Here is a 16,269-nt window from a genome sequence, read left to right on the forward strand (position 1 = left end):
TCTTTGGCTTTGTAATAGAGGGTTTATATTCGTTCTTCCGATTTGTACCCTGTATCTTCTGTATCTAACTATATTCATCTTCCTAGCTAAAAGGTTCTCCATCGTCAGCCAAAGTATTCATTCAGTCCTGTATCTAACTGTTCAGCACCTCCAGATGCAATTTTGCACCAATAAAAAAATTTCGTGTAAATAAATTGTTTTATAATTATTTGTTGTGAAATGAATTGTTCTCTAGAGATTAGCAGGGGTATAAGAAATATAAGAAACATCTGATGTTACCGTCTTTGAATATTTTAGAGTGTTTAAGACTATATATAAGGATTTATTTTTCTTTTATATTTTGAGTTTTTGTTTTTTTCAATTAGAAACTTTATAATTGTTAGGATATTTTTTATAGATCTGATTCAAAGGCATATCATGTCATATATAAAGAAATAAAATCTCCTATAACTATATTTGTAGTTAACTTATATAAAATGGACTGTATTGTTTACTTCATAGACATTTTGAGTCCAATGTCTCACAATTAAAGCCGACTAACCAAATCAGTTACAGCTAATTGATAACCACCTACTATACTAATTGCAACAGTTTTATTTGATGCAAAGTAGTTATACACTCATACTTTAACAATTTATTTTTCAGTGACACTGAATCATCAAGCTGGAAATGTACCATATATTTTCAACCACAATAGAATTGTAAACATTTATATCCTGGCACCCTGTAGCTGCAGGAGGATGAGCTGTGTGCACGAAGCCAACTAATATTTGCTCAACAAGCTATCCACTTAACCATGCATAATTTATTTACTATATTTGGAAAATCATTTTAGAATTTTATACTTACTAGTTTTGAAAAAGAACTTTATTTTTATATTAAATTGAACAGTTTCCTTGCATGTTATAATAAGGAAAGCAGGAATAAGTTCTCAGCTCATAAATTTTTAATTAACCAAATTTCTCCGTTTCATTTCTTTGTTTTCTTTAGGCTGTTACAAAAGCAAAGTTGGGATATGATCCAGTGGAGGTGCATCCTGAAGACATGGTTCGATTTGCAAAGGAAAAGCCTCAGGTATGAGTCATTTGAACTGATGTCTTTATTTTTTATTAAATTGGTTTGATATGATGTATTGGGTATGAATCATTTTATGTAATGAAATAGAGTGTGAATTAGTAGTAAAATTATTTGAATGCCTTTTTTGTCTTGTTAGCTTAATTGTTATGATTGTGCAAAAAATAAGTGTTCATTTTGATTGCCACTGCTATTCATCGCCAAAACGGAGGTTAGTGAAAACTTGTGGTTTTATTTTCCTAATAAAATGGGATACAATTGTTTGAGTGACATTGCTATGGTAATTTGTAAGAGTTGACCTTTTCCTTTATGCTTATATTTTGTGTAAAACAAATGTCTCCTAATTTGTCAGTGTTTTGGGTTCTACTTATGGCAAAATATGTAGGTTTTGGCTTTGGAGCTAAATCAATCTCAAAAGCTAGCTCATAGGGTGGGGGTTGGCTCTTAACTTATGTACATGATCTTGGCATTGTCCCTAGTTGATAACTTAATCTCACAAAATCAGTTAGTAAGACTTTGGTTTCCCCACATGTATACATTATTTTGGCCAAGTGAAATTTGTGTTTTCCCCCAATTACAACCCCCAAAAGCTAACTCATAGGTTGGCCCTCCACTTATATATGGTACTGGTACCAGCTTTAGAACTATTAGGCTTGGTCCACAGATAATATGGTAAATGACCCATTAATGGATGTAGACTCTGATTTCATCTTACATTGTGGATTTAACCCTAACATGACCCCAAAGCTAGTTCATAGGGTGAGAATTGCCCCCTTCTTATTTGCACTAATTTATGCCTTTTTTTTTTTAGGATTAGGGAGTATGTTCTACTTTGACATTGGAAAATCTGAAAAGTTATGCATCCAGGTCATGAGACATCTTAATCATTTTTTTTAAATGTATTTGCAGATGATGGCCTCCTATTCTGTTTCTGATGCAGTGGCAACTTATTACTTATATAAAACTTATGTTCATCCCTTTATATTCTCTCTTGCAACTATTATACCTATGCCACCCGACGAGGTTTTGCGCAAAGGTAGTGGAACCCTATGTGAAATGTTGCTTATGGTGCAGGTGGGCTCTTAGTATTCATGGTGGAATTCTCTGCTTAAATTTTTTCATCTAACGTCCTCTACTTTTAGTTTAATTGTTTTGGCATGTTTTACAGGCATACAAGGCCAATGTTATATGCCCTAACAAACACCAGTCTGATACAGAGAAGTTTTATAATAATCATCTTCTTGAGAGTGAGACGTACATTGGTGGTCATGTGGAATGTCTTGAAAGTGGTGTATTCAGATCTGACATCCCATCTAGTTTTACATTAGAGCCATCTGCTTTTCAGGTTTGTTGTTTCTATCTTAAATTACTTTACAGGTGACTAGCTCTCCTTTTTATTATAAACAAGTCATACAATCTTTTAACAATTTTCATATGTTTACTTATTATTTCTTCCAATTATAATTATTTTCTTTGCAAAATAAGGAAATCTCTTGCGTGTATGCCCAAAAGGGTGCACCACTGGAACAGACATGAAACCCATAATTCTACTAGTTTATATTTTATTAACTCTATTATGATATTGTTTATCTTTCTTAAAATATGTTTGACTAACCATAGAGTGGCATGGTTCCAGCAACTAATCAACAACCTTGATCGAGATCTACAGTATGCTATAACAGTGGAGGGCAAGATGGATTTGGAATCTGTTTCTAATTATGATGAAGTACGAAATGCAATCATGGAAAAGGTACTGATTCTGATTTCTGTCTGATCAAATTTTCATGTATTTACTTGTGTATTATAATCATGTATAAAAAGCTGTAGTTTAATTGTTTGATTTTATGATTTTAAGATCATTATTTGCTATTCATATGTCATTACATTGACTAAGATATGCACATTTGTTTATTGTGATCTAAACTGCTGATAATTTCAATACCCTTGAATAAGAGATGACCACTTCTTATTGTGCATGCAGCTTGTAAACTTACGAGATGTGCCAACACGTGAAGAATGTCCCCTCATTTATCACCTGGATGTAGCTGCTATGTATCCAAACATAATTTTAACAAACCGACTTCAGGTATGATGATATTTTTAATTTATATTCCTGCACTTTAGCAGGATATGCATGTTGGTAGAAATAAACACTATCCACCAGAAGTGAGTCTGTATTAAAATGCCCCAGCCAAGGAAGAAAATCCTTTGGACCCAAGCTATGAGCTGAAAAGAAAGAAACACACGATCCCTATCAACATAAAGCTTTCCCTTATTTCTCAGATTCTCATTCTCATACTGTAGCTTTTCCTTCACATTTTACTCTTACCTCACCCATTTCATACCCCTTCTCCTAATTTCAATTGGACCTTATTTAGGCCTTTGTGAACACAATGACCTTCCTTGGTAGCATGGGTCTAACCCTGGTATACGAGTTTTATTAATTGAAAATAAGTCTTTACTTCTATAAATTGCTGAATTTATTTATCAAAGCAGACAAAATAAGATAATTTGTTTATCTGTTTGAATTCTTCTGTTCCTACATTACACTGTGTTACATGACTAATTTGAATATTTGTTAAAATATCCCTAGTGCTCTCCTATTTTCCTTAGATGGTTTTTCAAAATAATGTTAATAAAACTAGTAAAATATGAGGATGACTACAATATGTAGTTTGAGGCATATTATGTGAAAATGTCATTTGTGTAGTCTCTGGCATATATTAAAATACTCAGCTGGTGGCATGGAGTTGTTCTGGTCTTACACACTTGTGATTATTGTTGATAGAGGCAATGCATCTCACAACATTATCACAACAATTTCTGATCTTTTTATGGTAAACATTTAGTGTGGATAAGCATATGATGTAAAATGCTAGGAGCTAAGCATATCGTTGTTGATTTCTGCTTCATATCTTCCACTAAGATTTTCATCCTGAATTTTGAAACTCCGATAATACGAACCTCCCATTCTTCTCATTCATAATTGCAGCCACCATCAATTGTTACCGATGAAGTCTGCACTGCATGTGATTTTAATCGTCCTGGAAAGACTTGCCTACGTAAGCTTGAGTGGGTTTGGCGTGGAGAAACATTCATTGCAAAGAAAAGGTGTAATTTTCTTTTCACTTAATGTTTCCTGTTCTGCTGATCTTTTGAGGAATTTTTTAGAAACTTAATAAACTATTGACTATAACTTTTATTTGAAATCCTTCAGTGACTACTATGCTTTAAAGACACAAATAGAATCAGAGTTTGTTGATGATTCTGAGAACAACAAATCCTTACCCCGCTATTCTGAGAAGAGGTCATCGAAATCCTTTCTTGACCTTCCCAAGTCAGAGCAAAAATCAAGACTGAAAGATCGTTTAAAGAAATACTGCCAGAAGGTTATGGCTGTTTCATTGAACATGTTTGATTGAATAATGCATGATTACTAAATCTTGATGGATTCCACAGGCATATAAGCGGGTACTTGACAAACCTGTTACTGAAATTCGTGAAGCAGGAATCTGCATGCGGGAAAATCCATTTTATGTTGACACTGTTCGCAGGTGAGTAAATATCATTGAAGATTAATTTTGAATGGTAAAGTTAACCTTTGCATATGTAGTTAGAGGCAGAAAGTAATTATTATCACCTTAGATGTTCATAAGCTGAGGAACATATAAGTTATACAGTCCATAGATACAGTGTGTCCTAACCTTATAATTTCTTTAACTTTCTACTATACTTTTTTCTTTTGTTGCTTGCCGTCTACTAAGCCCTTATTTTGTGCTATCTTATTCAAGTTTCCGGGATAGAAGATACGAATATAAAGGTCTCAATAAGGTCTGGAAGGGGAAATTGTCAGAGGCCAAGGCTAGTGGAAATTCTATGAAGATCCAAGAAGCACAGGTATAAGTAACTTGTAGGTTCTTCAACAAGTTATTCATTTACTATGAACAATACTCGATTATGACAGGATTTAATTATAATTATTTCATGCATCAGGATATGGTTGTGCTTTATGATTCATTGCAACTTGCTCACAAGTGTATACTTAATTCCTTTTATGGATATGTCATGCGCAAGTAAGTAAATGGAACTTCATATTTTCCTGAAGTTTCATTGGAGTTCATTTAGTTTCATTTTCTATTTTTTCCTCCCGAATCATCCCTTGTGTTGATGTTTATCTTACAGGGGTGCAAGATGGTATTCTATGGAAATGGCTGGAGTAGTGACATATACTGGTGCAAAAATAATTCAAAATGCCCGCTTGCTAGTAGAAAAAATAGGAAAACCACTTGAACTAGATACGGATGGTATTTGGTGTGCACTACCTGGATCTTTTCCAGAAAATTTCACTTTTAAAACAAAGTATGCTCTATTCATATATAATTACACTACATGTTTTGAAATTTTAGTTGATTGTTTTTCTTTTAGTTGCTTAACACTGGCTATTCTAAGACAATCATTGTTTAATTTGTTCATATAATGAAGAATTTTAGGAAATTGCTGACATCCAATATTAAGGGACATTTATTTGGGTGCCTAATTTTTAATAAGGATGATTGGATGTTCTTGTATCATTCCTCATGCCTTCAGTGTAGTTTGAGATGTTAGCTGTAGCCAATATATTGCTTCCTACTTTTTTACCCTGTCTTTCTTCCAAATCGTCACTTTCTCTATCTAATTATTAATAATTTTGAGTGCTCTTGATAGAAATCTAGTAATAATTATAATATTTAATGGATTTCAGAGACCCAAAGAAGAAGTTCACAATATCATACCCTTGTGTTATGCTTAATGTTGATGTGGCAATAAATAATACAAATGATCAATATCAGGTCAGCTTGTAATATTATTAGTAAATGATTTATTTAATTCACAATATGATACAGACTCTTCTGACTCTGTTTTGCAGTTAGTGCAGTTGCTTTGCTATTGGTTGTTATTAATTCATTCTTTCAATTTTCTGACAGACACTCACAGATCCAATCAGGAAAACTTATACAACTCATAGTGAATGCTCTATTGAATTTGAGGTGGATGGGCCATACAAGGTAAAATGTAGGGATATTCTATGATTTACATGATTTCCCGAGTCTTACTATTGATTTATTAGTGATAGACTAAAGTAGCAACTATAAGCAGGGGACAATTCTCACTTTATGAGTAGATTTTATAGTGTTGGCTTAAGCATAAAACCCAAAATATATGATGATATCTGAGTTTATTGTAGATCTATTATTGGGCCACCCATCATCCCATTGGTTCCACACAAAACCAAATTCTGCTGGCCATGTTGTATCGGGAAAAACTCAAGTCTTTATATTGACTTGAGATAATTCTAACATAGTGTTGGGAGGCAGCCCTTAGGTTCCAAACCAATTTTAAGGGGTTAAGTTATGCTTAATTAAAATTCTAAGATTTACTATATGTAAATTGCTTACATGGCTTTGATTTGGTGTAGGCAATGATCCTTCCTGCTTCCAAGGAAGAAGGAATTTTGATTAAGAAGCGATATGCTGTTTTTAATGATGACGGAACTCTTGCAGAGCTTAAAGGTTTTGAGATCAAGCGCAGAGGTGAACTGAAGCTAATCAAAGTTTTCCAGGTATATTGATAAAGAATTGTGATCATCATCTTCAATTGCAATGCCATACAATATTCTCCCTGATGCCTGTTCGTGGGAATGATAAACCTGTCAATGTTTTTAATACAAGGCTGATAAGTGAAGATGTTAACATCGGTAGAACTAAAACTGATTAAAGTGGGTGAATTAATGTTTATAAGCAATAGCTGATTCTTTTCACAAAATTTGGTAACTATATTATACATTCTAATTTGCGGAAATAGTACCCCCAAACTTAGTGGGTGTCTATTTTGTGGATTGGCTCGTCTAATAGATTTGATGAAATTATCTTTATGTATTTTTCCTTAATGCATTGCCATCACATTTAAAAAATAAAAACATTTTGTTCAATGTTGAGGTTCTTTTTTATGACTGTTCTTTTCTCAATTTTTTCTAATGTGAAACACTTTTCTTGTCACAGGCTGAACTTTTTGACAAGTTTCTCCATGGTTCATCATTAGAAGAATGCTATTCAGCTGTTGCTTCGGTGGCAAACCGCTGGCTTGATCTTCTTGATGTATGCTAGTTGCTAAAACAATTTAATGATTATTAAGAGTGATAGAAACCAACTCGTGTAGAAATTGTATTAAATAACTCTCACGAGATCTGGTCTATAATTTACCAGATTACACAGAACACAATGGAACACATAAACTGAAATAGAACAACACTTAGGACAGTATGCATCTTCCAAGTTACCGAGAGCTTGGTATCTCGCTTTCCAAATTTTCTCTCCAGTCTAATATGCCTTTTTCCCTCCCTTTCTCTATTTTTCTCCTGTTCTGATAACTGCCTAAAAGAAGTTATGCTTGGCCCGAATAAAATATGGAAAACTGTCAAACTGAACACAAAACTGTCAAAAACTATTACAATAACTGTCCTATTTATTTCTGGTTTCTCCTCTTATAGTGCTTACTTATAAGAGGTCTAACAGAGAGTTCATACATGTTTGGTTCAAATTAGTTTTAAGATATTGATGCTCATGACTAGGTACAACTTTTTTGCTTCCTTATTTTATCAAATCTTTGTCATACAGAACCAGGGAAAGGATATCGCAGACAGTGAGTTGCTTGATTATATATCAGAATCAAGTACCATGAGCAAATCTTTAGCTGATTATGGTGAGCAGAAGTCTTGTGCTGTTACCACTGCTAAGCGTCTAGCTGACTTTCTTGGAGATACAATGGTCAAAGATAAAGGTCTTCGATGTCAGTACATAGTTGCAAGTGAACCAAAGGTGTGGTCCATGTTTGATATAGAAAATTTGTGAATTGCAAATATATATTTTCCCTTTTTCATCTACCTACAATCATCACAACTTCTTTATCTCCTAGTTACTTTTATTTTAAAAGGTTATTGCCTTTGCAGGGCACACCAGTTAGTGAGCGTGCTATTCCTGTGGCAATATTTGAAACTGATGCTGGTAACTTTTTTACTTTCTTAACTTGATAAAACAAAATGATTGTATTTCATATTCTAAATAGGTGTATGCTTAATATATGCAGAGGTAATGAAGTTCTATGTCCGAAAATGGTGCAAAGTTTCATTGGAAGTTGCCATTCGTTCGATAATTGATTGGTCCTATTACAAGCAGCGGCTTAGTTCTGCAATTCAAAAGATTGTCACTATTCCTGCTGCAATGCAAAAGGTTTATTGAATTCTTTTGTCTGGATTTGAAATAATCCAATCTTGTTTGCTCTTTTTTCTAAAGGAGTTTAATGCCTGCAGGTTTCAAACCCTGTCCCTAGGGTAGCTCATCCTGATTGGTTGCACAAAAAGGTTCGTGAGAAGGAGGACAAGTTTCGCCAACGGAAAATAGTTGATGCCTTTAAATCAATGAACAAGAACAAGCACTCAGAAAAGCATAATGACTCAAATTGTGTCTCTCTTGTGATGGATGATGAGATTCTTAATGAGTTAGAGGACTTTGGAAACAAGGGTAGGAGTTCTACATACGGACCTAGACCAATTATAAGGCATTATGAAGCTAATAATGAACAAAATTCAAGGAAGCTCAGTGATCAACAAGATTTGGAGCAAGAGCATAGTAAACATAATAGCAGCAAGAAAAATCTACCTTCACCATTACAACAAGATGAAGCTTATGAAAAGGTAGACAGAAATGTAGATTATCAGGGATGGCTTCAAGTAAAGAAGCGAATGTGGAAAAATATTCTGGAAAGAAGAAAGAAGCAAAGGTAAAGTCCCACTTTCATGCATTGGTATTAGAAAACTCTTTGGTGTGGTTTCTTCCCATTAAGAGCAAGACCCAATAAAAGACTTGGGTTGTTTGAAAGAGCTAAAACAATGTATTAAACCTACATCCACTGGATCATCTACTGAAATACTTTTCTTTTCTGCATTATGCATGTAATTTTATTGGTAGACACCAGTTAACATGATAACTAATAGAGTTAGCACATACAAAAGCTCGAAAGGGGGAATTTAGCATTTCTATGTTCTTGTATATAATGAAATTGTTTTTTTTTTTCAGAATTTGTGTGACCCAAGTCTTTAGTGTGACATCTTGAGATTTTAGTACTTACTAAACTATTTCTGGCTTAAATGAAAACGAAATTGAAACTTAAGAGAATTGAAATGGACAGTATCATTGTTGTTGTTTTCAATCAGAATCAGAGTTCACCTTGGTGGATTCCATTAAATGTCATTTTGTATTATTGAGATGATACTCTAAATTTGATTTGAGAATAACACTGATAGGTTTCTAATCATGAAACCTAATCGTAACCCACACTAACACATAAGAATCGACACAAGAACTCTGTATAACCTCCTCTTGTATTATTAGATAGAAAAGAATACAAGGAATGTGGACAATATGAGAGCCTAACCTCCCCACAACAAGAATAACAGATCTTATACAGTTTACAAAAGAGTCAAAAAGTGTACTCTACTACTAACGTCTAACTATTTATACAAAACCCATTCCCGCCTTACCTAACTGTCAAGACAGTTAGGCTACTAACGTTTTTCTCCTCCTCTCAACACTCTCAATATCCTATCATTACCCCCTCTCCATCGACAACCTTGTCCTCAAGGTTGAACTTATGATACTGATCCTGGATGGTTGCCCTGTCTTCCCAAGTAGCGCCTTCTCTGCCCCTTCTTGCCATTCCACCAAGACTTGGTGCAATATCTCTTACTACAATGGATGGCTTTCATGGTGTGGTAATTGTTGTCGAAGATTTTTCCCTGTTTTGAAGTTTATAATGTTTCGTTCATATCATTGTTTGACTGACTTTACTATTAACTGACCAACCGGAGATATAAGATTAACTTAATGGTAAAGTTAGAAGGAAGGGTGGGAAAGGTTGTGGTTCAATTCCCCACACTAACACTTGGGATATATAAGGTTGATTTGATGGATTTGGAAGGAACGGTTGTAGAGGTTGTAGGTTCAACTTCCTCCACTAGCAAATACTAACAACTAACATTGTTGATAAAAATAAATTATTAATTGACCAACCATCCTTTAAGCCATACATTGAACATTGATTGTTGGACAAAAACCTGACTAAAGAAGAGATTTTTGTTTCCCAGATTGGAGAAATCAAAGATATCTAATCGCATGAATGGTGTTTCTGAACAAATGAATGGTAAGAGGAATCTAGGAAGAAGTCATGTCAGTTCATATCTTAAAAGGCTTGAGGTAGACTTAACGAAGTGTCATTGGCAGGTAAGGTTAACTTTTTGCAAGTAGTCAATTTTCTTTATGACTGGTATGATTTTTAAAATTTCTTTTCCATTTTTGTGGTTCAGATAATACAATTAGTTCCCAGTTCACTGATAGGCCAATTTTTTGCTTGGGTGGTTGTTGATGGGAGTATGCATAAGATTCCTGTTTCTGTTCCCAGAGTCTTTTACCTCAATTCAAGATCTCCAATTACTGAAGAATTTATGGGTAAACGTGTTAACAAGAATCTTCCTCATGGAAGGCTGAATTATAACTTATATGAGGTAGGTGGTGTTATTGCTTCTATATTTTTCAGTTTCAGTAGATTTTGTTAACTTTTTCATTGAAATGTATCATTATTAAGTTGAAAATTTTGCAGGTCTCAATTAGTGAAATTCAATATGGGGAAGTAAGCAAAAAACTTGCAACTCTTCTAGCGGATCCTGATATTGAGGTCAGCATACTGACTAAATCATCTTGTGTGTGTGTGTGTATGTAGCAGGAGTGAGGATCATGTTATTACATTCAATAATTGTATATATATTAAAGTTTAATAATCCAATCTTTAAAAGATGTTATTGCATAGATTAACTTAATTTTTATAAAATTTCAAAATATAAATTTTGAAAATCTAAGCAAATGTCTACTATAAGACGATCTAGATATAGATGCCCAATTTATTGAAAATTTGGTATGCATAAGCATTGAGATCATATCAATGTAGTCAATGGTTATATTATTGGAATTTAACATATACAAAAAGTTATTGAATGGAGTAACAATTTGTTGTTCACCCAATATTTTGTTGTTAATTTGATGTACAGTAAATTCTTGTATTTTACTAGCTGGTAGTTTGACCTCAATATATACGAAGTTGTCTTTATCTTTTACCCAGGGTTAAAGGTAGTTTTTTCAGTGTTGAACACTTGTATGTGCCATCTATTTATAAGAGTATGGTTGGCCTCATTAAAACATAGTTCTACTAGATTCTTTTTTCTTCCGAGCAAGGCATTAAATATGCACTGTTCATTCAAAATATTTTCCTGGCTTATAGTGTCTTTCATTTGATTAGCAAATTACTAGACTGGCTCATGATAAAGTAGAACTTTCCAACATTGACTGATTGTGATATGAACTGTGGTTTTTTTATTATAAACTTAGGTTATATGAATTTGGCAATGTGCGAAAGGTCTATTTGTGTTCCAAATTGGCAGGATCTTTTATATTGTATAAAATTGGAGTTCTCTCAAATCTGAATCTTTTTTTACAACCCTCCGTATAATTCTTGGATTTATGTTACTAAGTTACAATCAAGAGCTTAAATTGTATTATGAATATTATATTCATAGTGTAAAATATATATGATCAGTGTAGTTACATTGAATTTAATGGACAATTTTATATCAGGGGATATATGAAACTAAGGTGCCACTGGAGTTTAATGCTATAATCCAGCTTGGTTGCGTATGTAAGGTGGACAAAACTGCTAATAAACGTACTCTGCATGAACCATGGAATTTGAGTGAATTGCACATGAAGACTACGACAGAATGTGTTTATCTTGAACAGTCTTTATCCTTCTTTTATTTGTACCACAGGTAAGTGGAGGCTCCTTATTTATAGAGATTATTTTCTTCACTCATTTTTGTTAAAAGCGTATAGTTGTATTTGCTTTGAAACTTCGTGTTATTTTTTTTACTTTTCTTCCAATATATTCAAAGCTTTAGTTTCATATTTAATACTCCTTTATGAATTTCAGCATCTCTGAGGGACGGGCTATATATGTTGGATATTTTCCTGCATCAAAAGCAATAACTGTTGTGGTGGTTAATCCCTATCAAAACAAAGATTTATTACCGACTTTTCTTGAAAGACAATTTCATGATGCTTGCCAGGCTTTGTCTATTGAGCCACCTCCGAGGAATGACATTAATTTTAAGGTAAGTCTGCTACATTTTTCTGATTGTTTACTTTGTAGTATCACTTAAAAACTAATCTGTATCAGGTTTGAGTATAATTATGTCCTATATACAGGTGGACTATGTCGCACATGTCAAGGATGCTGAAACATTGATGCAAAGAGCAATAAATAGTCACAGGTTATCTATTCTATCTTGGTTTACTATAACGCTCTTTGAACGTTTCAGAAATACATTTATTTAAATCTCTCTTAATTTCTCTCTTCACCTTAATTATCATTCTAATGTCTCAAATTTCAATATGCTGTTATTGGAGAAGTAGAACTTTTTTAGGGACGAGTAGAGTAGAGGAATTAAACATAATGTAATTGGAGATGAAAGGTAGACTTCAAAAAAAAATATCTAATGCTTCATGGATTTTATAAAATGATTTTTCTGTAAGTAAAGTTTTTAGAATTTTACCTATAACAAAGAGCCGAGGGACTTTTCTCATAGAGTATGAAGTTCTTAAAACGTGAAGAACATGGGGGAGTTTTCTCATACAATTTCTTTTAGGGTGGGTTTGTTGCCTGTAGTGTAACATTAGTGAAACAAGATTTTGAATATTGAGTAATGTAGATAATGTAGTAGCACTTGAGTTTATATTATAATATAAATAAGGTTTGTTCTGTCTGAATCTGATTTTAACCGATAAATTCCATATTGACTATCATATATGGGTAAGTTAATTTTTTGTCTTATGTGGAATGTTACATTAATTAATGTTCAAAAGGAGATTGCAGAGTGATAGCAGATTTAAATTTTGACAATGCTAATCTTTATGGTCCTTAAAGATTGAGGCTTTCCATTTATTTATTTTATGAAATTCGACAAGCTCTGAAATTCTAAAATGCCATATTCTGTTTACATTTTTTGGACTAAGTTATTTTGCACTTCTCTCAATCTTAGTCACGGAAGGGAAAATCACGTGCCTATGGTTGCTGTCACTGAATGCCCTAATGTTCAATTGGTAAAATTGGGCATCCGTGCTCTTGATGATTTTCCATGCCTGAGTGTTCCTTATAATGCACGTGATAGTCAGTACCAGGTAAAAATGTTTGAAACAAGTAGTCCTTTTCAAGCATATCTGTAACTAGACCTTTGTATTTTTTAATAATATAAGTAATTTTGTCATTGTTTAGATTCTTGGATGGCAACAAACTGCTGGTAAAGTTGGAATGCAACGTTGTGCTGCATCAGTCCAATGGTTAAATGAAAGAATTGCTCTCTCAAGATATGCCCATGTAAGTACTTCAATCTTTAGAAACATAACTGGGGGGAGATTAACAAAAAAATAGAGAAAAATATTTGTTTGTAAAAGAAATTTATAGTTTAGGAAAGTTCAATTAACAAAAGTGGTTATTTAAGACAAGTAAAAAATACGTAGCTCTCTTTATATGCCATTAATTGTTCCTGCAGGGGAAATACTTTTTAGTTGAGAAGTTATATTTTGTAATTTGTATGACATTTTGTTTTCTTGTGCATGTCCTTTGCAGGTACCCCTGGGGAACTTTGAACTTGACTGGCTCATATTTATGGCAGATATCTTCTTTTCAAGAGCATTGCGTGATAATCAACAGGTTTTAATTTTAATTTGATTGAAGTTTTGTAATATCATATTTAGCAAGTGAGTTTATGTCTGATTTAATCCAACGAAATTGACTTGTCGGGTATAACATGTCATCTACAATCGATTTGCTATCTAATTAGTCAAAAATATCTAGTCTCATGTTTGAGATGGTTCTCAATGTGAGAGAATATGTTGGATATCCCAAATCAATTAAGACTATGGTCAACTTATACTAAATGAGTGGATGCAAATCTTTCCTTATTAGTTTTGTTGTTGAGTAAGATATAAATCCACTTTCTAAGACTTGTCAACAAAAAGAAAATTTATTGCTCTTTCTTTTGTTTTTGATGTTTTACATCTTGTGTCCTCACATGAACAAAAAATAGTTTTATCTTTGGTATGTTCAAATGTGAGTTTGTGATTATTTAGAGCACAGGGTTGAACATTTTGTAATTCATTATACAGTTCCTAAAATGATAATTCATGAAGGAGATTTCCATTTGTACAGGTTCTTTGGATATCTGATGATGGCCTTCCAGATTTAGGTGGGATTAATGGCGAACAGAACTTTTTTGTTGATGAGGTATGCCACGGAGTTATTTTGGTTCTTTATTATCTCAATTTTTTGCAGACCCTAATGTTTTCCACTTATAAATTTTGAAATAAATATTATTATTATTATTATTGTTGTTGTTATTGAGAATAAAAATGATTTCTGTATTCTTATGAAAGCTGCACTTATTGTACTGTACTCAGCCACTCTGATTTTTGTTGTACTGTACTCAGCCACTCTGATTTTTGTTGTAGTGTACTCAACCACTCTGATGTTAATTTATTCTTTTACAAATATTAATTAAGCAGTAACAACCTTTTATAACATGACTGCCATGATTAACTTGTTCTTTTATAACAGATGTTATCTTTTGGGAACTCTCCCAAATTTAGTAATAGATTAATAATGAACTAATTCACCACTCTGACTGTTAGGTTCCTATGTATTGAACCTAACCAAAACTCTCTCAATAGCAAACAGAACATCCAAAGATGAAAGAAAGAACTGTATTATTGCTCAAGAATGGGTATGCACAAAGAATAGAGACCGGGAGCATAACCTCCCTTGAGAGCATAACCTCTCTACACAAGTCAAAGCCCGACTTTACAAAATATATTCGTGATACCCCCTTGACACAAACCGGGTCTTATTTATAGACTTCCTCCCCTTCTAGTCTAACCCATTAAGTCCTTTCCCATGTATCCTATCATTACCCACCACTGCAAAACCACCTTGTCCTCAAGGTTGGAACCAAAAAACTGGGTCGCTTGGCTCCTCTTCATCATTTTGTTTTCATCTGAAGAGAATCCATTAGTTAACAATTTTTTTCTCTTCTTTCAACTCCAAAACTTTTTTTGTATTTTTGTAGCAGCAGCACTGCCTAAGCCCTTTTTCCTTGTCCAGATTTGTTCATCCTAGAAGCTAAAAAGGAAAGAACTTGTTGATCTGGCCATCCAATTTCTTCATCATCATCATGTTGAGCAATTGGTTTCCTCTGAATGTCGTATTGCAGTCTTGCAAAAAAATATCCCTGCCATTGGTCTTCTAGTGTTTTATATGTTTGTGACAACCATGTCTTGAATTCTCTGATGAATTTTTCGCTACTCCAAACAACTGCATCTTCTACTTTTTTTTCAGCCATAACAGTCACCATGTTCCCACCATATTCTGCCTTCTTTCCTTTATCTTCACCCTTCTTCACTGTTTTGACATGCATACCACGACCTATCCCACTATCTCTCCTGAAAACAGCAACTTTTGCCATGTCCTGGGCAGCAACACCAACAATATTTCTATCACAGTTTTTGTCTTCTGCACTGATATCTCTTTCTCTTTCCTTCCCAGAAACAATAAGAGGGATGCGGTGCTCCTTATCCCGAGGTGGAGGCAGCCCTTTATTCTCCTGAAACACCTTGTAGTGCCAGTGCAGACCTGCACTCAGCTTTGCTTCCTGCACAGCAGTCAAATCACTTTGCCTCTCTCTGTCCACCTCATTCTCCACTCGACCCGTTTTCCAAACCCATGTCCACCTTTCAGCATTTGCAAGCTTGAGGAGAGTTTTCAGTTCCACCTGCTGTCTGGACAAAACAGGGTCCCCTTTTTCTCTTACCCTTTTACCCGCCAGGAAATACCCCATGGTCATTTCTTTCCAATTTATCATCACCTCTCCCAACTTAGCCAACCAAACTACGCCTAAAATAATATCTACACCCCCCAAGTTGAACAAATAAAAGTCTTCCTCTACCGCAACTTCTCCCAAACTCAATCGAATTTTTTCACAACGTCCCATGGTCATTTTCTTCC

General features: G+C 33.9%; 1 protein-coding gene across 2 annotated transcripts in view; it reads left to right on the forward strand.

Annotated features, from left to right (window-relative positions):
* LOC106756208 (DNA polymerase epsilon catalytic subunit A) overlaps positions 1-16,269 on the forward strand; it is a 28,849-nt gene that overhangs the window by 6,233 nt on the left and 6,347 nt on the right. For both annotated transcript variants that reach the window (XM_014638525.2, XM_014638526.2), the window contains exons 11-39: positions 991-1,074; positions 1,984-2,148; positions 2,243-2,419; positions 2,711-2,824; positions 3,056-3,160; positions 4,067-4,185; positions 4,292-4,463; positions 4,534-4,628; positions 4,866-4,971; positions 5,068-5,147; positions 5,257-5,433; positions 5,816-5,903; positions 6,039-6,119; positions 6,530-6,673; positions 7,113-7,208; positions 7,728-7,928; positions 8,060-8,114; positions 8,197-8,339; positions 8,420-8,889; positions 10,253-10,388; positions 10,472-10,669; positions 10,765-10,839; positions 11,793-11,983; positions 12,145-12,325; positions 12,420-12,484; positions 13,253-13,391; positions 13,486-13,587; positions 13,840-13,923; positions 14,422-14,496. In XM_014638525.2, the coding sequence (XP_014494011.1) occupies positions 991-1,074; positions 1,984-2,148; positions 2,243-2,419; positions 2,711-2,824; positions 3,056-3,160; positions 4,067-4,185; positions 4,292-4,463; positions 4,534-4,628; positions 4,866-4,971; positions 5,068-5,147; positions 5,257-5,433; positions 5,816-5,903; positions 6,039-6,119; positions 6,530-6,673; positions 7,113-7,208; positions 7,728-7,928; positions 8,060-8,114; positions 8,197-8,339; positions 8,420-8,889; positions 10,253-10,388; positions 10,472-10,669; positions 10,765-10,839; positions 11,793-11,983; positions 12,145-12,325; positions 12,420-12,484; positions 13,253-13,391; positions 13,486-13,587; positions 13,840-13,923; positions 14,422-14,496 (3,918 nt within the window). The remainder of the gene's footprint in view (positions 1-990; positions 1,075-1,983; positions 2,149-2,242; positions 2,420-2,710; positions 2,825-3,055; positions 3,161-4,066; positions 4,186-4,291; positions 4,464-4,533; positions 4,629-4,865; positions 4,972-5,067; positions 5,148-5,256; positions 5,434-5,815; positions 5,904-6,038; positions 6,120-6,529; positions 6,674-7,112; positions 7,209-7,727; positions 7,929-8,059; positions 8,115-8,196; positions 8,340-8,419; positions 8,890-10,252; positions 10,389-10,471; positions 10,670-10,764; positions 10,840-11,792; positions 11,984-12,144; positions 12,326-12,419; positions 12,485-13,252; positions 13,392-13,485; positions 13,588-13,839; positions 13,924-14,421; positions 14,497-16,269) is intronic.

This window comes from Vigna radiata, chromosome 2 (genome assembly GCF_000741045.1).
Source record: "Vigna radiata var. radiata cultivar VC1973A chromosome 2, Vradiata_ver6, whole genome shotgun sequence".
Classification (NCBI taxonomy): Eukaryota; Viridiplantae; Streptophyta; class Magnoliopsida; order Fabales; family Fabaceae; genus Vigna; species Vigna radiata.